This window comes from Umbelopsis ramanniana, assembly GCF_025399195.1.
Source record: "Umbelopsis ramanniana AG unplaced genomic scaffold K450scaffold_41, whole genome shotgun sequence".
Classification (NCBI taxonomy): Eukaryota; Fungi; Mucoromycota; class Umbelopsidomycetes; order Umbelopsidales; family Umbelopsidaceae; genus Umbelopsis; species Umbelopsis ramanniana.
The window spans coordinates 49,224-72,290 of record NW_026252127.1 but is presented as its reverse complement, the minus strand read 5'-3'; the positions used below and the strand labels follow the sequence as shown (position 1 = coordinate 72,290).

Below are 23,067 nucleotides of genomic sequence, written 5' to 3'. Positions count from 1 at the left end.
ACCACTCAGCATTTTCCTCTCTACCAAAGAAATTTTGTTTTATCCTTTTTACGGTCGTACTGAACTCCCTTATTAAAACAGGTACAAGAAGAAAACCAACATGCTTCTGGATCCTTCGGGGGAATGAACATAAATGATCTGACTGGTAGGTGACTTGTCGCGGCAAAGTCTCAATTTATACTTGCCGTTAAACCCCCCACCCTCACCAGAACGAGCGCTGTCACCACCAGGACCTGGAAACACCTTTATCTCAAGCAAGAAGTCCCCGGCATCACTAGTGAACTCCGAGCCTCCTCCTTTGAACAAGGTACTCAATGCGGTTTCTGCCTCGCAAAAGCGACCGGACAGTCCCATGCGTAGCGCTATCCTTGAGGGACAGTTTCTAAATTAAAATTTCCTGGAATCTTTCATGTATATACAGAATATCTTTTTATGTTATACATTTGCACATAGCCCTTACAATCCTTTCGCCTTGTAAAAATCCATTTAAAATTAAAATGAATGAGCCAACATTGATTTTCTACACTTTATCTATCTTTGAGTGTCATTTGGGTAAAGGAGTACATGATAAATGTTTTATTTCTGGTTTTCACTTTGGACTTGGCGTTGGGCATGCCATGCAAGACCACGTTCTAACAGATACTCTATTTCGACGACTTTGGTCAAGGGGATGACCCATCGTTCATACAAGTCAACCACCGCATCCACAGGGATCTTAAGGTGAGTGCTAGTACCAGCATCTTCTTGATCCAATGTTTGACCGTACACCAAAGCCTTCCGACGCAAACGCTGAAGTAGTTTGATCTCGACTTCCTTGTTAGTCAACAGCTCGTCAATTCCTTTCGTATCATTAGCAAGTGCCAAACGAGTGTATTCTTCAGGATTGGAACGGAACTTTGATTCAGCAATGAATTTGCCTACATAGTAATATTAATCAAATTTGAGCCAGAAATGCTACGATGAAATGTCTTTAGCGACTTACCGTAATGTATACGGCGACTCAATGCTTGCAAGCACTCGATATCCTTAGTGGCGGCACTACCATAGTTGCTGTCGTCTCCTGGCGGACAGATGGAATTGACGAGGTGGTGGACATAGACATCCATAATCTTGTCATTAATATTAACCTTGTTGGGAGCTAGAAACTCGGGGTATTGCAGCGGTGGCAGGATGGGGTCAGGCAGGGGGGATGTAAATGCGTATTCATCAGGACTACGGCATTACGGATTTTAGTGACATGGGCTATTTGTGTACTGATCGCCTTGCAGGCTTTCCTACCTTGAGTAGCGTCGGACTTTGGCTAAATTAGTCATATATCATAGATTTTACAGTCATTAGCAAGGGAATGGTCACAGCACATAGCTTGATTCATGGATCTGAATTTACCATGAACTTTCTCGGTCTCCCAAAGGAAATACTCGAGGAAGCTACGATCTCCGGTAGCTCCGTTGAATTGGAGAGCGTTTTTGTGATAGATTGACTCATTTAGATGAAATTGAGCACGTTCAATCAGAGCTGTCAAGAGAGAAAGAATGTAATCCGTTAGCCAATTTAATCTCGAACATGGTAAGTCAAGTAGGATCGACCGGTTGAAGAGGATTCAAGGGATGGTTGAGCTGGTTTGGTGCCTTCATTTCAAATGGGCAGTTCATTGCAATGGCACCTTCTCTCGGTGACTGGTAAAAGACTATAAGGGCAAAATGGAACAGAAGCTAACCGAAGATAATGGTGTCCTCCAGGCGAATGAGTGTGTCTCTAAGCCTGCCTAGAGAGAAAGTTTCGGATTCCGTAAAGTTCATTAGATGGTGGTAGTAAGAGATGACTATACAAACTCAAAATTTTTATGAAGGGGTTGGTTTTGGATCCAAAAATCTTTAACCTTCTGTTTCGCTTGTGACCGACGCATTAACCAATGACTCAATTTGTTTATACCATGCACATCGAACGGCACCTTTTCCCACTTCGGGAACTTCTTGAGCATAAGCAGCTAAATCTTGCTTATCATTGAATGCTACCTTTGGAGAATCCCGATATTTTGTTCGTATGTGTCCTACATGGGCCAATTTTTCAACATGAAACGATAGTGTTGGATGGCTCAAAGGCGATGAATTTGTTGGACCTTTTTAACACAGTGTGAACGAGTAGGTAGGTAATTTGTTATACGCTACACCCTCAAAATCTTGATGGTGCTTGCGACTGGTAGATAATCATCACGTGATAAGTTCACTGTCAAACGAGGAGTAAGCTGATATACTATGGCATACTTGAACGTCACCAGCACAATTTATACTAACGTTTTATCGCCAGCAGTTAGACTTAATTCGCATTCTACCAAAATCTCCTCTCGATGGACCCAGCCCAGCCAAGCCGAAGATTCGAAATTATTACGCCATGAACCGACTCTCGGTACTTTCATGGAAGGACCTATGTATATGTAATTCTAGAGTTGAGAATACAAGCCCATAAAGAATCGCATCAGAACTAATAATTCTGCAGCTGTCAAATTATTTTGCCCCCAGACTGTCAGCAGAAATTTTTTTTTCACACTTCCCCAGCAACCAGACTGAGTTCCACAAAATTCATCATTTGCCTAATCGGTTGATTTTATTCTTACATACTGAGGGAACCGCATGTGCTCCCAGATGGTGTATAAAATTCAGTGGAGTTCAGAATTCCATTCGGCATCTTTCTTTCTATTATTCCTTCGTAATATGGTCCTTCAACAGAACAAAGTCATTGCGCCTTGGTTAGCACTCTTAACCATCTTCCACACTTCGGCTGTCGTGCTTCCTGCGAGCTTGATTGCTCTTGCTCTGGAATTGATCAATCACGTTACCGGTAGATCACGAAGACTCCTGGCAGCTAAGCCTATACCTCGAAAAATCGTCATTACAGGTGCTGCGTCTGGTATCGGCGAGAATGTTGCATTGCGATATGTCACCGATCCTAAATACAAGGGAGCAGCTTCCGAGCAGGCTGGTGGTCTTCACCTTATCCTGTTGGACTTGAACGAACAACGACTAGCCACTGTCGCTGATGTTTGTATAAAGAACGGCGTTAAAGTCGAGACCAAGGTCATCGATGTAACTGACGCCGAAGCAATGAATGAGTATTTACTGGATGTAGACGACAGAGTAGGTGGAATCGATCTCGTCTGGGCCAACGCTGGCGTTGTGGCCACCATGGCGGGAACGCCTACAGCGTCTGGAAAGAGAGAGAGCACGTTGAAGCAGAGACTGGATCTGGTCATCAAGGTCAACGGTATGGGAGTGCTTAACACCATCACTCCCTTGTTGGATCGTTTCAAGGAACGCAAGCGTGGCCACCTGGCTATCACAGCTTCCCTTGCGTCTTTCTTCATCTTTCCTCAAGTCACAGGCTACTCTGTCTCCAAGAGAATGGTCTACAGATTGGGTCGTGATCTTTCAGTGGTTCTGAAGCCATACAACATCGACGTTTCAGTCATTTGTCCAGGATTTGTCGACACCCCTCTTGTGCAAGACGCCTCGAAAAATCTTCCCAACAACCAAAAAATTCCTTTCCAGTTGAATGTTGACTCCGCTGGCAAAATTGTCAAGCGAGCATTGGACGAGCGACAAGAAGTCCTGATGTTCCCTTGGTTCACCATCATCGGTTCTTACTTGATGAACATTACGCCAGATTGGTTGGTCAATTGGATGTGGAAAAATGCTAATTTCAATTGGGATACCAGCGGTTAGATGTGGACAACTTTATACAGCGTTGTACACATACGACTCCTCCATGCTTCTTTAAAAATAAATGACAGAATATACGTAAAATTCTTTGCAATTACCCTTTCTTTGATTCGTCTATATCATCGTGCAAATAGCTCACATGCCTAGAGGCCTCGAATACAAAGGCGGCCAGCGTTAGTCAAAGGGAAATGCCGATTTAGGAAATTGGGTTCCTGCCCAGCAGTCCTCAGGTAAGCTGTAATATTGCTTTTTTAAGGACCGGCCAACTTCTTTGCTAAAAGATAAAGGTTGTCACGCTTAAAGTATCACTTTGGTGCAGATTACGTTTTTACCGATGTCGGTATGCTTCTAAACCTCGGCTTTAACATCAATCTGGCTTTTCATCAGCTTGTCACAGTGTAGAGTGCTGTGGGTAATACACGTTGGGTCAAGTGCGACCTGGAAGTAAGACGTCGAGTGGACCAGTTGACGCCACCGATGAGAGGTACTGTTTTTACGGAAAGCAAAGTGGTGCAATGAAAAGAATGAAAAGCTATTCATAGTAAAGCAGATGGGGTTTCTTGTTAGCGATGGATCTTTTTGCGCGCACGGTGGATCTCGCTGACTCTCATGTAAAGCGCAGGTGTATTTTTGTTCACCAAGCTAATGGAAAGCAGCTTATAAATTAGGTTGAAGACGGTCAAATGTACAGAGTCATCATACTAATGCTCAGTTATATTTAGCTGCTACATGAACTGAATCACGCAGGAATAAAGCATGCAGCCAAGCCCACGCAGTACGGGATGAACACAGAAACTCTTTCAAGCAAAAACCAGCCACTCCGGATCACTTTACCCGCCATCCAAACAAAGCAGGTGCTACCAACCAGCCAGTGTAGGCAAGCCGGCTGGCCAGATTACTCGGAAGAAATGGAAACGATACAGGTTTTGAAAGGTAGCGCGTACGTTCTATGCCGAGCCAAGGGAAGCTTTCAAAATGCTAAATATATGAAAGGACTTGATTCTATCGACTCAGCTTGTTAGTCGTAGCGCCTGGTGCTGCGGGAGCACAGCCTGGATATACACTTAAAAAGGGATATTTGGTTTAAGCTGTTGGTATCTTTCTTTTGCTCTATCATGGTTAAGCTAAACGAGACAATCAAAGACATAGTCAATTCCTTGGGTATACTGTTAGGATTCCTGTTCTTCTGTGCCATATTCACTTTAGCTATCGGTTTATATGCACAAGGCATGTGGGATTTAGGAAACCATATAGTCCAGATCACTCATCTCGGGCCTACCAACTGCACAATCCTGCGGGCATCTATCACCAGCGGCGATAATGGTGATTCATGGGCCATTCACGTTAACTATACCACACCGTCGAGCTCAAGTACTTTGGGCGAATCTCACGTCTCCTTTCTGGAAGACGCCGACATAAATACTCTATACACTGTCAATTCTACTATACCGTGCTTTTACTCGACATATGACTTGGACTACGCTACACTGTCTAACGATGGAGCACCAGCCGTTGATATCATAATCATGGTTTTCTCTTTTGCAATTTGCCTTCCATTCATTTGGCTCTTCTTACGAGCTGCAGTAATATGCCTGCATCCTGTGCTGCTGCCTCCCCTCATGTTCTTGCAGTCAATACCAAAGAAAGTCGCACAGTTAGGAAATTTCTTGACAAATTCCTCTGTCGAGATAAGTAGGAAACGGAAACGCTTTGTACCTCTTGCACAGTCTGAAGAAGAGGCTTTCGGTCTGGAAAGTACCGATGGTCTGATCATTGCCAGTCCACCCGATAGCCTTGCTTGAGTACTTAAATTGATACCCACTTATACCTACCCATTTTGAGCCGACTACATCCTATCCATTCTATGATTAATCAATATGTATAAAGAGACTACGCACGACACTGTCTGAATGTAAAATAAAAAGAACATGTGAAAAACCACCTTGCGCAAATAGTGTTGGAGTTAAATCTTCCCATTAGGTTTGAAAATACAGTAAAATCAGTCAAAAATACACCTTACAAGTTATCACAATTTCTTCTCTGCCTTATCAACCAGGCGAAATAGCATGATTGCGGGGGAAAAGCAGACTAGATGGTCCTTCCATACGGTTTGAAAAAAAGTAATAATATTTCAATTTGTGAAGTTGCGAAGGAATAAGAATGATTGAGAAGACAATGACAGTGTTTTATATGGCTGACAATTCTCTTACTGCTCTAGTAGAAGTTTATAGTGATATGGCGAAATTCTATTACATTGGGAAGGCTCCAAGTGTTTCCAAAAAGTCCCAGCCACCGTAAACTACGCTTTCGCCCCAAATAAAGCTGGGGTCGTGGCGAGTGTTTTGACAAGCTTTACTCAGACCTTGGGGGTGGGCCCTTCACACAATGACGAGGCCACGACGTGTCTTTGCTTCTGACTCATGAATTCTAAGCTGCGACTTGGAAGGGAAACCCCTGGATGCTTGTGACTGTCTTCGACGCCAACGCCGCATAAGCGTTTGAAAATATAAAACCACCTTTCTAGTTTCTCTTGCGTTTTCTGTAAATCACCATGCTTGCTGTTCCTTCTCTTCCTATCACTGCCGCTTGGGCTCCTCTGTTTGCCGGGTAATTGAGGATGACATGTTTCGTCGCGGTGCCGAGTGAATACTGACACTTGTGAAACTTCCCTTAGATATTCTCTCTATCTGACATCTCGCGTCGTGCGTACCCGCATCGGCGCCAAGGTCTCTATTGGTGACGGCACTCTTGAAGAACTTACATGCCTGCAAAAAGGTAGGCGGATTGCAGGCTGTCAATGATTGGGGTAGCGGACATTACGCCATATGGCATCAATTACTAATCGCACTATTATGGCAGGCGAAACCGATGAAGCCAAAATTACAAAGTACAAGTCTTTGCGCACTGCCATGAGAGCTCAAGCAAAGTAAGATACTCATGCTATGTTATGAAGAATTTGGGTCGACTTTCGTATTGATGTTGATTATTTCATCAGCTTCTTGGAGAATGTACCTATTGCCTTGGTAAGTGCATTTGGAACTCCAACACATCAAGTGAAGCCGTAGTTTATCCGATTGCCTACTTAACCCACCTTTTTAGTTTTTGATTGCTGTTCTCGAGTCCAACCGTGCCAACGCCAAAGCCATTCATGGCCTATTAGGAACTCTCTTTGTTGCCCGTGTCCTTCATGGTAACTTTGGTATGTTCTGGAACGCCACTGGTTTAGGTAACGGCCGTTTCTATGGCTTCATGACTACCAATGCTGTCATCGCCGTCTCTGCTATCTGGAATGGAGTCATTGGCAGCCAAGCCATTCGAGACCAATTTTAAATGCAATGTACGACTGCTTGGGGGATACCTGTGTCAGAGAGTTACATCTATTTGATGCTTGAAGAAAAGATTCTTAGAAAGAGTGGATTAATAAATGAGGAGGATGGAGACACTATATCATGTGTTCAAAAACTGATTAAATGTCACGGTTGGTATCATACCTTAGGAAAGAAGTATTGAGGTGGTACGTCTGTGCTGAACCGGCCAGATGTTGAAGGCACTGTGATCGCTGGCTGGCCTTTAAAAACAGAGAAAGCCCAATTTTCCAGCCTCAGTTTCCTTGCTTGGCATTTTTTGGTCTTTTGGTCCTCATTTCAGGAAGGTTATTTATTACACTGTAGCGTAAGCCAAATCACAGGTCTGGGCAACTGAGATGGATTGCTGCCTGTGGAGATTAATATACCATTAGTGAAACATTTGGTACACATACCGTGATGGCTGTCAGCCGAACGAAGCCATCGATACATAAATGTAAATTAATGGTAGAGGGATCTCGATATGTTTTTCTCTCCGCGCCTTTCCATGAGAACATGGCTTCACTGAATCCGTGAGAACACCATGAAACAACCACATTAGTTACACTTGCCCACATATCATCTTAAGTGTTAAGGCACGATTGGTCGGAGGAATGGCGGGTTTGTGCGAGTGAAGTGTAACCCTATCACCTTGTAACTCTCGAACCACATTACCTTTTCCGAAAAGTTTGCAGAACTACGCGCCATAGATTATTGGACGTTCCCCCAATCTATACGCCACTGGATTTTATGGAGGTCTATAGCAATGGTCCTGATAAATATATAAACCCGGTGGGCCCTGTCTCTGTTGAGAAAGCCTTTTTCTTTCTTTCTTTGCTTATTTGTACTCCTATCTGGACCGATCGATCGAGCTTTGATTCTCTTCCTTTTTCACCGTTAAGGTTATACATTTTTCTAAACCTGAACGCTATGTCGGCATCATTTTTTTCCAACAAAGAATAGACCATATAATACGACACCAAGTTTTTAAAAAATGAATCTGGAAACCTATTTTTCGACTTACTTTGGAGTTCGAATACTGTCACTTGTTTTAATGCTAATGTTGCTGTATCCAGCACTACGAGTAAGTGCAGCTCGGCGATATAAATAGTGGGGTTACTCCACTCCGATATGTGGACTAAAGTTTTGCAATTTTTTTCAAACAGAGCGGAAAACATAGAACACTCATATCACTATACGTTGTCGAATGTTTGTCGGATATCAACAGCATCATCTTTTTGGGTGTAGAGGCATCGAAAATCCTGGCGACACCTACTACAGCGTTTGTGATTGATGGAGTGTGCGAGTTTACTGCATATGCGTTCCAATCCATTAGTACTGCACGATCCGTCTTACTTCTGGGGCTCTGTATCAATCTCTGGATGGCAGTTCATAGACCTCACATCAATGCGGATAGAGACTGGTTCTGGTGGTACATTTTGATCACTGTTGTCCTCTCATTGCTCAGCAGTATACCGGTTTTCGTTTGGGAACACATCCATGAGCCCGATACCAACGCTCAGACGTAAGTCCAATTTTTTTTTTTTTTTTTTGACTTCCTCATGTTGGTGGCGGGCTTAACTAAACTGCCTTTATCGCCCAGACTCTTTGAATACTTTGATTGTTATGTCAATGGCCACCTGATTTCTTCAGCTGTCATTATATATGCTCAGTTTTCACTCAACGCCGTTAGCATGATATTAATGTGTACGTGAAACTCATCTGCAAACAGGATTGATACGTCTTGGTTGATTCTCACTAATTTCAATTATTAGTTCACACTACCTTCACCGTTGTTCGACATAAAATTAAAGTTTTCCGCCATTCTCCTACCGCCACTAATGAAATCGAAAAGGCCTTACAGTCTAGGTACGACTCGATCCTCACACTGATGCATTATTTCCTTTTTCAACTAATATCGCCTATGACAGAATCGTTGTTCGTATGATGTGCTGCAGCGTTATTGCTAGCGTAGTGGTTTTCTGGTTGGACCGTAAGTGATTCACTCATGTTCTTCGAGCTTTAAGCATTTATGTTAGTTGGTAGTCCTAACCTCCTGTCTTTTTCAATCTCGCAGTGCAAGCTGTTATTGATATGGCCAGTAACAAAGATGATCAACAGTTCGTGATACAGCATTCACTTTCAACCGTAACTGCAACCCGATACTTACCCTACTCTCTACAGAAACCCCACTTTATCCAACGCTAGCATAAACATTTTCATTGGCGTGTAAGTTGAGACAGCTATTGAATCAAAGATAGCACCATAAAAGATCATGGTACTGATTCCCTTTCCCTTTGCAATAGTTTGGACGCACTATTCTACTTTTTGGCATTTGGAACCACCATGGAATTCGTCAATACATACTTTTTCTGGCTTACTCCTCTTTTCAGCGGCTGCTTCAAGAAAAGAGATCGTACCTCACAAAGCTCCTATAATAGAAGCCGCTTCACTGTTGCATCGCTGCCACGGTTCAAGTCCACCTTTTCCACAGGCGCAGAGCCTGAGGGCGAGTGGCAAGAGCTGGGCTCCGTCATTGAGCCCACTGAAAGCAACAAATACCAACCTGGCCATGTCTAGGACCAAGACACATTATGTTATGTACTGAAATCAATGTCTTCGTGTATAGTTTGTTTCATTTATTTTATTGTATTTACCTGAAAATTTTCATTATTACTGTGCCATGTTTGAGCTGTGACGGGGCAGATGGTGCATCCAGTGTCTGGACTGTTTGCAGTCAATGCTGCGAGATAAGCATACGCACATTGTTAAACATTGCAAGTCAATGGTGGTGGTGCTCTTAGCCATCCCAGTTTGGGAGCATGCGTCCATCCATGCAACTTTTCACGCGGTCACACTGAATGCAGACATTTACATTGACAAGTTTGGTTCTCAACCATCATACCATTGGAAAACCTTGTTTAACCAATTCGAGCTGGGCATAGTATCAGCCCAGCTCGGAGGAAATCCACAAACAAATAATGCAAATCATTCAAACACATTGTTGTTTTTGGGATGTCATGTCCAAAAAAAAAGACCACCGAGTTTATTTAAAAGGGCAAGCCGAGGAGGAAAAGACCTCCAAAGACGGGGCGGGCCGCCGGCGGGGATGGAGGAGGCAGAGTCAGCCTACAGCACGCGGCAAAAGAAACCTCCATCCCCACGGGCGACCCACCGTACGGAGACGTCGACCACACCGGAGAGGGAAAAGACCCAACGCACCCCTTTCGGGCGCGGGAAAGTGACTTTGAAATCAAGCACGACCTCTATGGGAACGAGTCAATGAAATAGAAACATGACAACGGTAAGATGGAAAAGCATACGTACGAGAGGAAGCGAGTAAATTGAAATCGAGTAAAGAAAAATCGAGCAGGGCGAAATGGGGCCCTTATTTATAGGCGCGACGGGACTGTTCAAACCATGCGAATTTTTTTTTTCTTAGTAGGGGTAAGCACGCCCCTGACGTTTTGCTGTTTGCCATCGAAAATCACATAAGCGAACCACCATCCCAATTCACCATGCTGTCTTGCAAGTCGTTGTGCTGATCTCCTTGAAACGTTGCGTATGGAACTGCCCCTGCTATCCAAAATAGGAGCATAGCAAGTTTGATGATGATCAGCATGAGCAACTGTGTTGGCCGTTTTTTCTTCGCTGACATTCTTCTTCCTTTTTCGCTTCGGGCTGTTCTGGTGACACTTGGGCTTTCAACAATGAGCAACAGCTATGTTGGGTAATTTAAAATTGTGTATTGGATGTGTAGGGGGGAATCATGATATAGAGCGGACAGGTGAGATGAAAGAGAGAGCGTATCGAATTTTTTTTTTGTGTAATAAAAAAAGAAATAGATATTCCCAAACAGCTTTATGAAAAGTTAAAGTTAACAGCTGCATTTTCTAACCCTGCTTCCTTAATGTCTTTATCGATCAAATCTATCAACTGCCGACGGTTGAAGATGAGCTACAAGGGGAGAGAAAGAAGATCAGCAACTTCTAACGAGCATGCGTAAGTACAGGGGCACATCGCTGGCTGTGAAAACTTACTTCGAACGGGCGTGTGTCAGCATCAGGGATTTCAGCCTTGACGTATTCAAATACATATCGAACGGGATCCGTCTTGTTGAATCTTCGAACAATACGTGAGCCATCTTTTTAAACCAACAAACATAATGTCAGTACGTGTATTGCATCTCTGGTTGAGAATTCCCCAATTTATACCTGCTAGTCGGAACTGAATCCTAGTGGAGTTTTTGAGGTCGGTTGTTTCTTCACGTTTAATAGCTTCTATGGTGTCGATAATGGATGCTTGTCGTTCTTCCTCAGCAATTTCTTCATCGACTTCGGTTTCTTGAGTTTCAGTTACAGGTGAATCCGCTGCTCCACTACCACCTTCATTGTGACTACTACCGAGAGAGGCTGCTATGGCGGCATTAAGCTGCTCTTCTTCAGTCATGTCAGAGACGACCTTTGGTCGCTTTGTAGAGGGCGTTTTCTGGTTGGATTTGGTTTCCAGGAATTCAGTCACTAAAAAGATACACATTTGAGCACTGGAGTCATACAATGCCTTAGCTTGCACATGACAACTTATTCATACCATTCATCAAGAAGTCGCTTGCGGACATTTGAGTATTCCATGATTTCACTCTTTCGCCTACGAGACCGACAAAATATCAGCAGCCCATACATTCTCAGGAGAGCCTCCAGACACCGGCTTACCTGTTCGTGCATCAATAATGGCAACATGGGGGTAATTGTCGATGGAATAAAATGTGAGGTATCTCTTTCCTTCGGCACTTTCGTGTCCATACTAAGAAAGATGGATAAATTGCCGCATCTGGATGTAGATCGTCCAATTCCTGTTTATGCAATCTATTAACATACCTGTAAGAAGACGAAAGACTCCTTAATCACATCTTTGACTGCTTGTTCGCTCCAAAGATCTCGGTTCATGACTTGGCAAGAAAACTCAGTAGGGTCCTGGATGTTGACAAGTAGCCACTTTTGGTTCTCTTTGGCGTGGTTGCGTGCCTGTGGGTGACAGTGGATTAATCGATGACTCTTGTCCATGGCTCTGAGATGCTTTTGTACCTCCTTTCACTTACATTTTCAAAATCACCTTGATACATAATATCGAAAGGCGGTCGAAACAAATCCGCTAACCGTTTCGTCTTGTCACTCGAAGCAGGTGATTGCGACCTTCCACCTACAGCAAGGCGTTAACTTCAAAAGGGTACTTCCCAGATCACCCGCGGCTGGCTGCTCCTTTCCAAATACACTATCCCATCGTACCTTGCAAAGATTCCATTTCAGTCACAAAATTCCGGAAAGCTTCAGGGGCGGGAGGCGCATACGATGACGAGTCACCTTGATTGAATACAGGATGTCTTGAAATTGGAGCTAAAAGGGAAAGAGCGATATCAGATGAAAGCAGTCGGTATACAACGCTTGTGATGGTACGTACGAGCACGTCTGTCGAAATGGGAAGTGAAGGCGTCGTCGCCGACGAGAACATCGGTGGTTGGCGCAATCGGGGCACGCACATTGGGTTCATTGCTGTATTGCTCTTCCTGCAGTTGCCTTGCAAATGCTTCATCGGACGTATCAGGAAGAGAATCCTCTCCTAACTGTGAATAAGGATTGTCGGATTCGGGTATCGTTGGTGGTGGACCTAATGGAGCTCCACTGTTTTCAAAGTAAAGTGACAGTGCAGTCTCAACATTCCATTCGGACACCTGCATGGGCATGTGTGAATCTCTGACAGCCCAGTTACCATGGCATTCAACTGCGCACTATACCTCCAAATATGATTGAGCAATATCGGGATCACAGCTGGTCACTGCGCAAAAGTTGGTAATCTTTTCGTCGTCCATTAGTTGGTTGCGTGGAAAAGATATGCTAAACCGTCGGTTTGGGTGGAACACTGATTTTGAGGAGTTTTACGTCAGCTTGTTGGGCTTCATTCATGACGTGTTGTTTGAAGTTCCTACCTACCTCAAAACCCTCACTATACGCTTGTGATAAAAATCAAATTCATGCAGGACATATGGTATTCGAGTTTATTATAAAGAAATGTAGGGCAATTATCTAAGACATGTTGGAGACTTTGGCAGCCAAGGCATCGGCAAAATCGCCATCAGTACATTTTATCTCCAGTCGCATCGCTGCACTTTGGTCCTCTTCTTCACCAGTAATAGAGTACTTGAGCAGACCTGCAACTTCAATTCCTTGAACACTTTTACCGTACAAGGAGGCCGCTCCTGGCACCATCTCCACCACATGTAACCGGGTGGTTCGAGATATCATTTCTAGTCCTTGCATTAATACTTCTTCAACGGGCTTGTCATTGGGTATAGGAAGTATCACTGTTGCTGAGCTTCGGTGGCCAAATTCATGACCTCTACTGGCTAGCATGTCGGCAAATCCAGATGGATCTAATTGTGCATTTTCAAGCATGAACGTCGCAACTGTGACTTCTATGCTGAACGTTTCTGCTTGGCTTGATTCTGCATCGTATTGAAGCTGGAAACTCATGGCCAAAGACTGTTGGGGTGCCGCTTTCACATTGAATCGGTAGCTTGTTTCAGCCGTCGCGTGTGGTGTCAAGCTGCTGGTAACATTGTCGCTGTCAACACGCTCAAAGTCAACTGACTCTGTTGGTGTCAACTGAATGTTTTCCAAAGTAGAAGTCGACGACTTGTTGGTGATGACATATTTGACTTCAATGCAAGGTGTGTCGCCTTCTTGTTGAGTGAGAAGTTTAATACCATACATCTGCATAAGATTTATGTTTAGAGGATGGAACGTTATGATGGGAAGCTACTGATGTTTGCTTACAATTTCAAGATCGTCATTGTTGAACGCAGCTTCTAAGCTTGGGCCCCATGGTTGTTCAACGTCAACGGAAACAGCAGAGATGCCATCATCATGTGGTGAAGGTATGCTGAGTTCATCTTCAACAGCAGATTTCTATAACGCCCGCCCAAGAAATCATCAGTAAAGAAGAACTAAGTTGCGTCTTTGTCTGCAAACCACACACTAACCTTTTTGCTAGAAGACTTCTTCTTCTTCTTACCAGATTCAACCTTTTCAGACTTGCTAGTACTCTTCTTCGATGACTTGTGTGCTTTTTCAGCGCTTTTTAATTTCTAAAATAGCAGTGGTCAGAATATCTCTCATCAAAAAAAAAAGCGCAGTAACTTCATCCCCACACATACCTTTTCCGATGCTTTGCTCTCAAGAGCAGCCTTCCTCTCAGCTTTAAATCTCATCTGCTCTCGTCGCTGTACCTCTTCAGGACTCATGTAAGCTTGAAGCTGGGGCAGCTTTTCATCTTCACCGACAGGTTGTGAGAGATCTACAGAGTTCAAGCTAACGTCTTCTGAGCTAAAGACGTTGGATGAAGCATTCCCTCGATAAGCCGTAAACTTTTTGCCCAATTTGGCTCCCTTCTTTGTTTCTTCTTCGTCAGCAGAGTCTGGTGCAGCGTTTTCTGGCGCATCTTCTTCAGCATAAACTGGCGGTGGTGGTGGCGGACTAGCAGCTCGTCGGGATTTGCTCTTGGATTTCTTTGTCTTCTTTTGTCCCTTCTTACCGACTGGATGATGGGAGGTAAGATTAGCAATTGATTCCCTTTTCGAATACGCACGCACATAGGAAAGTTTTCTTTACCTGGGTCAAAGTCATCCATGGTTAGTTTCACGATCGGTATGGAATCCACATCATCTATATCGTTATCCAGTCGATTGGCTGGTGATTTGGCTTTGGTGTCAGACATGATATAAAATGGATCCCCTTTGCGAGCCTCCATCCTGGCATTCCGCCGCTAGGTTCACGAAGATGCGGGTAAGTATATACACCCTCCATATGTCATTCAATATCCCAGATCATTCGGCTTACTCTGACTTTCTCATCTTCGTCATCACTACTGTCAACCTCGACTTTTCTTCCCTTTTTCCGTCGCTTAGTTGCCTTCTCGCTGGATTCATACTCAATGCTTGGCGTGCTTAATGATCGATCTTCCAAATCACTGTCATCCGTTAGCTCTGGAAGCGGCTCGTTGATCCATCGATCGAGATCCAGTCCTTCAGGGATAGGCACTTTCTTTTGCGCCTTTGGAGCGACAGGGTTCAATTCATAGGCGCAGAAAAGATTTGGCATCTCGGCAAGGACAGAGTGCATGCCGTTAGCTGCAGGCTCGTTTGGTACTCTTTCCAAAATCAAGGCGAAGATTTCGCGCACGTTCATTGCCTGTTATTACTAAAAGTCAGATGCTGATAACATTTGGCAATGGCGGATAGTGAAAGGAATAAACTTACCCTCTCTTGGACTTCAAGGTCGGCGCTGCGACAGAACATCAAAATTTTCTCTTGAATGATCTCGGTTATCTTGACAAACTCAGACTGAACCTCGAAGTTCCAATCTTCCGCCAAACTTTGGATCCAGTAGGAATATATTTTGATGATATTCTGGACAAAAACAGCTTGTGTCGAGGCTGGCAGCTTAATGACAGCTGGGTTGAGCATGCATTCAAGGGTAGCTGGTATATCTTCCAAAAATCTACAACAGGACGAAGTCGTAAGTGACAAGCCCCAGTTATCACAGGACACCGAGTTGAGCCTTACCTTGAATACTCTCCACAAATCCAAGCTGCGGCATATAACACGTCAATGTTAGAGTTGCGAAGATTCACATTTTCATAAAAATGTTTGTCGGATAAAATTCGGAACTAAGGAGTGGCCGAAGAATTAGCGTATTGGGTTATCGACAAGCAGGTGAAAAAATATATAAATACCATTTGTTTGACACTGAATTCGCGAGCGCTCTTTACTCGAACGCCTACATCCATAATTTGGCTGGTCAGGAGATCCCCAACGCTGACATCAGGGACATAGGTGAGGCCAACTAATATGGTGATGTACCATTCAAAATTGGTCACATTGTGGTACGAGTTTTGACTGCAAATGAAGATGATACGATGGATGATATCAGCTCGATATTGTGGGTCGACCACTGCGGATGGGGGAGGGAAAGATGAAGACGGATCACCATCTGCATCGTTGGCTGGAACAAGATGTGCCACCAAGCGCTTGACAATATCAACCAGATTCTTGCGGTTGACCTATAGATACTTATTTAGTACGCACGTACCCATAACAAGAGTATCTCAATCCTGTGTGCGCTCACCATGCCAACAACAATATCGAGTGCTCTCAAGCGAATGCTCAAATCAGCATCGTCAATGCACTCCATAATCAAGTCTCGGTGTTCAGCCACGAGTCTAGGATGGGTTTCCAACAATCGTCCCATCGCCAAGAGACCGATGTATTTTACTACAGAACATGAGATAAAACGTTTTAGTCGAGTGTCGTTGACGACGCTATGATATTCGATTGACTTACAGTTCTGATCGGGGTCTTCCAAGAAAGTACGAAGTTTGTTGGCACATGTGGCGGCAAGTGAGTTGGCGGCATCTCCGGCGTGCTCAAAGAACCCACCAATGATAACAGTATATATACATTCATAAAGAAGAGACATGGCGGGTGTGGTTTGAATGAGCGATGTGATAGATGGCAACAACTTCTTGACGAGTCTTGGTTCCAATGGTGTTAAAGCACCAAACTACAAGGGAGAATGCACGGTCAAAAAGTAGTCTTAACCGATGTACATATTAAAAAAAACTTCCCCATCTTACCAGCTTTATGATTTTGATAAGCATCCAGTTGTTGGAAGATGTAGTCAACAACTTGTACAATTGGGGAGCTAATGAAAGGTAGTTCTTAGGGTTCTTTCGCGCCAATTCGCAAATGACATTAACAGCAGCGGAAACAACAGCTACAAGGCAGATCGGTTAATAATGTGTAAAGCCAACGCATGTATCATCAAAAACAATGAATAATTACATGGATCTGGATCTTCCAGCTTGTCCTTCAGGCGCGGGAAACTTAATCTCAAACCGTCCGGGAACTTCAAAAACACCTTGTAAAGCACCAAGACCACCTTCTTTCGAATGTAGGGTTTAGAGTGATTCAACATGGAAACCAAATCCTGACACAGCACTTGCGCAAGATCAGGAGTAAGGAAGTGCGACAATCCGTTAATTGTCACGCTGACATCTAGCGCAATGGGCGATGCAATGTCCTGTACGATGGAGAAAATTGTCATATCAGTAAAAGTATACGGAAATTAGTAGCATGAGCGAAACAAGGCTCGAGAAAACGTTACCTTTTTGGTCAAGTTGGTGCATAGCATAAGAACATCGGTGTCTTGTTGGAATGATTGAGCGGCGGCAAGGTATCCTGTTCGCTTATGCAGGAACTTTGGAGAAGACATGACTTCAACGACATGGAAGGATGCCCATGACATGTCGTATCCAAACATTTGAAGCTAGTTGTTCGTTACGGTTAACGTTGGTGGATGCGCTGTCAGACATGACTTTATCTGATCACTTACGTAGGTCAACTTGGCAATGGCGTTGGCCTTCACATCAATGTCGTTGGCTTTGACCTCGTTGCGAATCTCTTGCAAGCATGCGCTGATATATTTCTGTTCGTTCTTCTTGTTTGCTCTGATACCTCGAATGAGGTCAGTCAGGGACTTTTCAAACATGCTGAACTCGTCAAAGAAGCTGCTACAGCGGCCAGAGTTTGTATGGATGGCGACACCTGTTCGCTACTCCGCAACCAAGCCGGTGTAATCATCGGTCACGTGGCCGTCGCGACTGAAAACCCCTTGGCAAGAACCCAAGCGCTTGCTTATAGGAAGATGATTTCACACTAAATTTATGTTGTTGATGTTTCTGTACAAAGTTACTATTACATAATGCCACGATTTAAATTAATTTGAAGGCAAGCACAAGGATTTTGTATACATGAAGGTATTATTCTAATTGATAAATTACGCCTTTGCTTTGCCTTTGCCCTTTCGTTGACCACTTTTCGAAACGTGCTTATCCCGTTTATGCTTTTTGCTCTTCTTGTTCTTCTTGGATTTGATTTTGGCTGTCTTCCCATTCTGGTGACTAGTAGCTTCTTTGGAAGCCATTTCATCCAGCTCAAGTAGTCCCTGCTTGAGATCATCATCGTCCTCCTCGCTGTCTAGTTCATGTGATGAATTTCCACGTTGATCAATCTCAGAACCGCTTTCTTCTTCGTCGCTGGTATCTCGAATGGCTCTTTTCTTGTTTGTCCCTTGAGAGCTTTCCTCTTCTTCATCGCTGGTACGATTTTTATCAATGGCTGGTTCTGCGCTGGATTCCCTGACTCTTTGACTGTCACTAGGCCCAGGAAGGTCAGCTTCATCGTCGTCCGAGTCATCTAACGCAATGACTTTTCGGTTCCTATTCTTGGAAGTGTCTTGTGTCTTTCGCTTTTTTGACCGATTGAGCGGCAATTGAAAGTCGTCGTCGTCCGATGAGATGAAAGGGGCCGAACGCTTGGTTGTCATTGCCGATACGCTATCCGCACCATCACTTTCGCTCTCGGAATCGCTTGAAAGATTCACAACGACGGCAGGACGTCGAGAGTGTCTATTCCTTTGTATACTTGGTATAACATAGTCATCTTCATGTTCTGTGTCACTTCCAGCATCCGCGTCAAGAATTTCATCAACAGAGTCTGCATCCTCGTAATCTACGACATCGTCATCAACAATAAAGTCTTGATCGGATTCATTGGCATCCATAAAGCTTTCGACTTCATCTCCTGTATTAACGCTTTCTCCTTCCTCTGAATCATCGGGTGCATCATGATATACCTCCCCACAATTGACGCATTGCTGGCCAACAAGTTCCCAATTACATTCAGGACACCGCCTAGAGGTAAAATCCAAAGTTAATTTTCTATTCAAGACATTGTGAAGGATTGAGAAAAATCTTACCTCGTATCGTCTTCAGCATCTTCAAGGTATGTTGTGGTTCGTTCCTTGCGAAATATGTTCTGCCACGGGTCATTCACGTTCCTGCCATTTTCAACACGTTTCTGATAGCTTTCACCTTCCGATTTCGAGGTAAAATGCGCCAAGTATATCTCAACTGCGGCAGATATATATCATGAGCTTTCTGCAACGTCATTCCAGCATCATGTGCGAGATTTCTTACCTTGATGTTGAACAGTAAACGACAACATCGGGTGACGCGTTAAGGGTTTTCGGCAGGTTGGGCACTGTTTTCGGATCTGTAGCCATTGCTTCAGGCATTGATAGCAGAATGTGTGTCCTGATGGAAAAAACGTTAACTCTTGTCTATTTGTTGACTATGCGCGGCCTAGTCCACATACCGCAGTCAACAGTGTGAGGTTCAGTGAAGAGCTCGGTGCAAATTGCGCATTGAAGTGCTATATCGATAAAGGTGTTAGTAGCACTTTTTAACATTTCGTTTCTTTCTCATTATTCATATACTCAAGTTACCATTACGAAGTTTGGGAAGGCCTGCCTCGAGCTCATTGAACGAAACACTCGCTAGAGCATGTGACGGGCCGGTGATTGCCGATTGCGCGTCTGACGCAGCTAATTCCAAGGCTTTGATGCGATCGTCCTTTTCCTGGGCTTCTTTCTTGAGCTTAGCTATTTCTCTCTCCAGTAATGCTTCTACCATTGTTTGCTGGTTAAATGGGAGAGAGGCACAGAGAAGCGAGTGAGCTGGAACAATGACTGCGAAACATGGTAAATGGCTGCCCAAAAAATTTGAGACGTTATTTTGTTTCATAAAAACTTCTGTCTGATGAATAGAGGGCCGAAATCGGGTTGCACGCTCATTTCGGTAGGACATCTGCTCCCTTCATTTTCTCATTTCCCAAATCAACCCGTCCCAAAGCTTTCTGTTCCAAATGGAGGACGATAATGCATTCTCCAATGAGACGTCCACTTCACAGAATAGCTCTTCTGGTATCCCAGATTTTGTCAAGAAGCTCTTCAGGTAAATTCACAATCCTCGACCCGCACTTCACCATCCTACGTCCCTGCTCGACCGAACCACCCACGAACATACGAAATAACAGTACTGAGACAGATATACTATTCAACAAACCACAGAAGAAGGCGTAATAGCCATCCCACGGCCTTTTGTTACTATCGAGATTCAGCCTTTGCTCATTCATGTCAAACTCTCTTTATCGCCAATCAGCAGTCAAAGCAAACCCCACCTCGAGACCTTAGACATGCTGCTGGGTCAGCGAAAAATCTTTTCCTACCACCAACGAACCCCATCGCACCAACGACATGATTAAAATACATCCTATGCGTTCTTATACTATTTTATACGATCCTCGTACTAATGCTTCGCTTTCTACGTGTACAGAATGTTGGAGGACAACTCTTACTCAGAGATTGTGACCTGGGGCTACAATGGAGATTCTTTTGTAGTCAAAGAACCTAATGAATTTGCAAAAAATATCTTGCCCAAACACTTTAAACACTCCAACTTTGCAAGTTTTGTTCGGCAACTCAACAAGTACGATTTTCACAAGGTCAGAAACGCTGACGATGGCAATAAGCCATATGGTGATCAGGTAGAGTAAGCTATAGTATTAATGCGGGTTGAAATTTTGTAGTAACCCTAGACTTTCTTAACTAGGCATGGGAGTTCCGACATCCCAAGTTTCAGTACAACAAAAAGGAAATGCTGGAACTGATAAGAAGAAAAGTCCCAGCTAAAGGGCCAAAAGGCAACAATGCCACAACCTCTTATAACAATGATAATACCCAATCAAATACCGGTTTGGAATCCTCGAACGGTGAGGATAACCAGCAAGAATTAGCAGGCAATTGGAAAGTTGCCACCCAGCAAATTCAGACACAGGTCGACTATTTACAGAAATTGCAGAACCAAATGGCCAACTATTTACAAGGCGTGAGTAAAAGTTATGGAGTGGTACTGGATGAAGTTTTGAGCTTCAAGAAAAATATGGCTGCTCAAGATAATCTACTTCATAATCTGGTTCAATATATGGTCCATCAAGAAAGAGGTATGACGCATTTTTCAGTATATGGCTGAACACCCCTGCTTACTGGAAAAAAAAATTGAAGCTGACAGTTGTCTTACCTATCACAGAACGTGAACAAACGAAGCGAAAACGACGTATCGAAGGCTCAGGTTCATCTATCAGCCAGCAGATAGCAGCTCTGGATGCGCCATTCTTACCTTCTGCTCAGGCACAGAAATTAATTGACTCTTATTCGGATTTAGCTCGAGCCAGTGTACAACAAATGAGCAGCTTGTCACAAAGAGTTCAAAGTTTACAACAGCTTTCTGGGTGGCCATCGACAAGTTCGGACGTTCCTCAGCTTACTGGAGCGGAAGAAGGGTCCTCCTCGCAAACGAGCAATGAACCTCCATTTTCGCTTCCTACCAGTGCAGCAGGGACAGGTAGCTCCAACTGGGCATCGAACGTCAACGTGTCACAACCGCCCATTGAAATGATGCTACCTGAAAGAGGAAGTTCCGAAACCATAAATCTTGGAGCTTCAGCACCACGAAAAACGGCAGATGGATTGACTGTGGTGACAGTGGGTCATCTTGCTCCCAAGAATACACCTCCTGGAACATTTGGATACCCTGTTCTCAGTTCATCCAATTCAGGTCAAGAGACTTCGGTGGCATCCACCAGTGGAGCTGGAAATGGTAAAGTTCGTGTCCATCGAACAACGTATGTGCCCGGGTGGTCTGTGCCACCTCGAGTATTATTGGTCGACGATGATTCCGTCTTCCGTAATTTGAGTAGTAAGCTACTACAAGTGTTTGGTTGCACATTCGACGTTGCAGCAGATGGCGTTGAAGCGATGCACAAGCTTGGACTCGAAAAGTATGATATTGTACTTATGGTTAGTCTTGTTTCTGTCTTCCAAACCGTAAACGTAATTTTTAGAATGTTCTATTAACGCGAACTTATAGGATATTGTCATGCCTAATCTCGATGGAGTATCAGCTACGCGCAACATACGACAGTATGATACCATGACGCCGATCATCTCAATGACCTCGAACACAACTGACAGCGATATCCTGGAATATATTGGGAGTGGAATGACCGATGTGCTACCTAAACCATTCTCAAAGCAGAGCTTGTATGATATGCTGGATAAATATTGTGCCCACCTGAAGGCGATACAGCGTCATCACGGGATCCAACAAGGACAAATACCTCGAAGTTTAGGTGAACTTGGGCTACCTGCCATTGCCATGGGCCAGCTCAGCGAGTCAGCGTTACAGGACCAGTCTTCCAAAACAGATACTAATTATGCAGAATCGAGCAATTCTCAAAACGCTGGCGCCTCGTCTTTACCGACTGGATTCTTCAACTTTGCCCAATTCCCCCCACAATTTACCAACTTCTTAGGCAGTTTGCCACTGGAACAGTTACAAGACGGACAATCTTCTAATGGCCAATGGCAGAATACAACGTCTGATGAAGCGGATGGTATCGATCGCAGCCAAAAGAAGAGAAAGACTGCCATGTAAACTTTGAGCGTTTACGTCGGACCATTCATTGTTATGTGTTTTCAATTGGAGAAAAGTCATACTCAACCCTCCTTTCAAACGAAAAGAATGTCTCTTGTAAATGTCACAGTGTATTTAATTTACTCTCACAGTTGTCCTTGATTGCCTCCAAAACTTATCTGTTGTATCCCCACATTCGTATCTCTCTTTTGTTTTGTTCTTTTTCCGCGCACAAATTTTTCCCTGCTATTTTTCAACATGTCTCATACCCATCAGATACTCATACCATACGTTTTGTGTTCTGCAATACAGTCTAACCTTCGGTATTATTTATATCCTGTTCTGACCAGTACGAAATAACTTCACCTAAGCCATTGTGTAGATCAGTGTTTAAAAAAAGGGGGCCCTTGATTGAGTGACAGGACCCCCTCCAAGGTGCTATGGCGTCGAGACCAAATGCTATGGGTGTTTTTCTACGTAAATTCCAACTAGACAATTCATTACGTTACTTTCTTTTGCTTTGAATGCACAGGTTCTATTGGCTTTAAATTGACAGCTGTCCGAAATCCCTTCCCATCACC

The 23,067-nt window shown here is 43.9% G+C and overlaps 13 protein-coding genes across 13 annotated transcripts; 8 read left to right on the top strand and 5 right to left on the bottom strand.

The window, feature by feature from the left end:
• Positions 1–539: 539 nt before the first annotated feature.
• Positions 540–1,844, bottom strand: K450DRAFT_248359 (uncharacterized protein). Its single transcript, XM_051590222.1, has 5 exons — positions 1,718–1,844; positions 1,387–1,515; positions 1,279–1,300; positions 983–1,212; positions 540–917 (listed from the first exon to the last, which is right to left on the bottom strand). Exons 1-5 carry the CDS (start codon positions 1,797–1,799, stop codon positions 577–579), a joined length of 804 nt encoding a protein of 267 aa, XP_051443159.1. The 5' UTR covers positions 1,800–1,844; the 3' UTR covers positions 540–576.
• Positions 1,845–2,612: 768 nt separating this feature from the next.
• Positions 2,613–4,082, top strand: K450DRAFT_248356 (uncharacterized protein). Its single transcript, XM_051590221.1, has one exon. The coding sequence runs from the start codon at positions 2,631–2,633 to the stop codon at positions 3,717–3,719; it is 1,089 nt and encodes a 362-aa protein (XP_051443158.1). The 5' UTR covers positions 2,613–2,630; the 3' UTR covers positions 3,720–4,082.
• A 90-nt stretch (positions 4,083–4,172) lies between these two features.
• On the top strand, positions 4,173–4,772 carry K450DRAFT_89433 (uncharacterized protein). The gene is made up of 2 exons (XM_051593838.1): positions 4,173–4,363; positions 4,439–4,772. Exons 1-2 carry the CDS (start codon positions 4,286–4,288, stop codon positions 4,736–4,738), a joined length of 378 nt encoding a protein of 125 aa, XP_051443157.1. The 5' UTR covers positions 4,173–4,285; the 3' UTR covers positions 4,739–4,772.
• On the top strand, positions 4,552–5,657 carry K450DRAFT_248353 (uncharacterized protein). Its single transcript, XM_051590220.1, has 2 exons — positions 4,552–4,649; positions 4,710–5,657. The coding sequence occupies exon 2, from the start codon at positions 4,832–4,834 to the stop codon at positions 5,516–5,518; it is 687 nt and encodes a 228-aa protein (XP_051443156.1). The 5' UTR covers positions 4,552–4,649; positions 4,710–4,831; the 3' UTR covers positions 5,519–5,657.
• A 327-nt stretch (positions 5,658–5,984) lies between these two features.
• Positions 5,985–6,739, top strand: K450DRAFT_248352 (uncharacterized protein). Its single transcript, XM_051590219.1, has 2 exons — positions 5,985–6,323; positions 6,391–6,739. The coding sequence occupies exons 1-2, from the start codon at positions 6,268–6,270 to the stop codon at positions 6,515–6,517; spliced, it is 183 nt and encodes a 60-aa protein (XP_051443155.1). The 5' UTR covers positions 5,985–6,267; the 3' UTR covers positions 6,518–6,739.
• K450DRAFT_248348 (uncharacterized protein) lies at positions 6,216–7,372 on the top strand. The gene is made up of 4 exons (XM_051590218.1): positions 6,216–6,323; positions 6,391–6,642; positions 6,712–6,739; positions 6,816–7,372. The coding sequence occupies exons 2-4, from the start codon at positions 6,542–6,544 to the stop codon at positions 7,044–7,046; spliced, it is 360 nt and encodes a 119-aa protein (XP_051443154.1). The 5' UTR covers positions 6,216–6,323; positions 6,391–6,541; the 3' UTR covers positions 7,047–7,372.
• Positions 7,373–7,940: 568 nt separating this feature from the next.
• Positions 7,941–9,734, top strand: K450DRAFT_248341 (uncharacterized protein). Its single transcript, XM_051590217.1, has 9 exons — positions 7,941–7,962; positions 8,024–8,144; positions 8,227–8,585; positions 8,664–8,767; positions 8,836–8,929; positions 8,992–9,053; positions 9,138–9,180; positions 9,245–9,289; positions 9,367–9,734. Exons 2-9 carry the CDS (start codon positions 8,055–8,057, stop codon positions 9,638–9,640), a joined length of 1,071 nt encoding a protein of 356 aa, XP_051443153.1. The 5' UTR covers positions 7,941–7,962; positions 8,024–8,054; the 3' UTR covers positions 9,641–9,734.
• A 1-nt stretch (position 9,735) lies between these two features.
• On the top strand, positions 9,736–10,447 carry K450DRAFT_248340 (uncharacterized protein). Its single transcript, XM_051590216.1, has one exon. It carries the CDS (start codon positions 9,801–9,803, stop codon positions 10,344–10,346), a length of 546 nt encoding a protein of 181 aa, XP_051443152.1. The 5' UTR covers positions 9,736–9,800; the 3' UTR covers positions 10,347–10,447.
• K450DRAFT_248339 (uncharacterized protein) lies at positions 10,448–11,096 on the bottom strand. Its single transcript, XM_051590215.1, has one exon. It carries the CDS (start codon positions 10,716–10,718, stop codon positions 10,548–10,550), a length of 171 nt encoding a protein of 56 aa, XP_051443151.1. The 5' UTR covers positions 10,719–11,096; the 3' UTR covers positions 10,448–10,547.
• On the bottom strand, positions 10,856–13,055 carry K450DRAFT_248333 (uncharacterized protein). Its single transcript, XM_051590214.1, has 10 exons — positions 12,852–13,055; positions 12,518–12,788; positions 12,346–12,453; positions 12,159–12,259; positions 11,938–12,084; positions 11,773–11,863; positions 11,651–11,707; positions 11,279–11,580; positions 11,097–11,204; positions 10,856–11,017 (listed from the first exon to the last, which is right to left on the bottom strand). Exons 1-9 carry the CDS (start codon positions 12,924–12,926, stop codon positions 11,097–11,099), a joined length of 1,260 nt encoding a protein of 419 aa, XP_051443150.1. The 5' UTR covers positions 12,927–13,055; the 3' UTR covers positions 10,856–11,017.
• Positions 13,056–13,085: 30 nt separating this feature from the next.
• K450DRAFT_248324 (uncharacterized protein) lies at positions 13,086–17,704 on the bottom strand. Its single transcript, XM_051590213.1, has 15 exons — positions 17,506–17,704; positions 17,278–17,439; positions 16,956–17,193; positions 16,748–16,887; positions 16,455–16,674; positions 16,240–16,385; positions 15,848–16,174; positions 15,678–15,781; positions 15,372–15,612; positions 14,953–15,303; positions 14,725–14,878; positions 14,271–14,650; positions 14,097–14,201; positions 13,891–14,022; positions 13,086–13,827 (listed from the first exon to the last, which is right to left on the bottom strand). The coding sequence occupies exons 1-15, from the start codon at positions 17,659–17,661 to the stop codon at positions 13,141–13,143; spliced, it is 3,543 nt and encodes a 1,180-aa protein (XP_051443149.1). The 5' UTR covers positions 17,662–17,704; the 3' UTR covers positions 13,086–13,140.
• Positions 17,705–17,812: 108 nt separating this feature from the next.
• K450DRAFT_248320 (uncharacterized protein) lies at positions 17,813–19,685 on the bottom strand. Its single transcript, XM_051590212.1, has 5 exons — positions 19,459–19,685; positions 19,329–19,385; positions 19,151–19,267; positions 18,931–19,084; positions 17,813–18,865 (listed from the first exon to the last, which is right to left on the bottom strand). The coding sequence occupies exons 1-5, from the start codon at positions 19,643–19,645 to the stop codon at positions 17,950–17,952; spliced, it is 1,431 nt and encodes a 476-aa protein (XP_051443148.1). The 5' UTR covers positions 19,646–19,685; the 3' UTR covers positions 17,813–17,949.
• Positions 19,686–19,799: 114 nt separating this feature from the next.
• On the top strand, positions 19,800–22,844 carry K450DRAFT_211819 (uncharacterized protein). Its single transcript, XM_051584798.1, has 5 exons — positions 19,800–19,966; positions 20,348–20,558; positions 20,624–21,014; positions 21,101–21,870; positions 21,941–22,844. Exons 1-5 carry the CDS (start codon positions 19,878–19,880, stop codon positions 22,505–22,507), a joined length of 2,028 nt encoding a protein of 675 aa, XP_051443147.1. The 5' UTR covers positions 19,800–19,877; the 3' UTR covers positions 22,508–22,844.
• Positions 22,845–23,067: the final 223 nt, after the last annotated feature.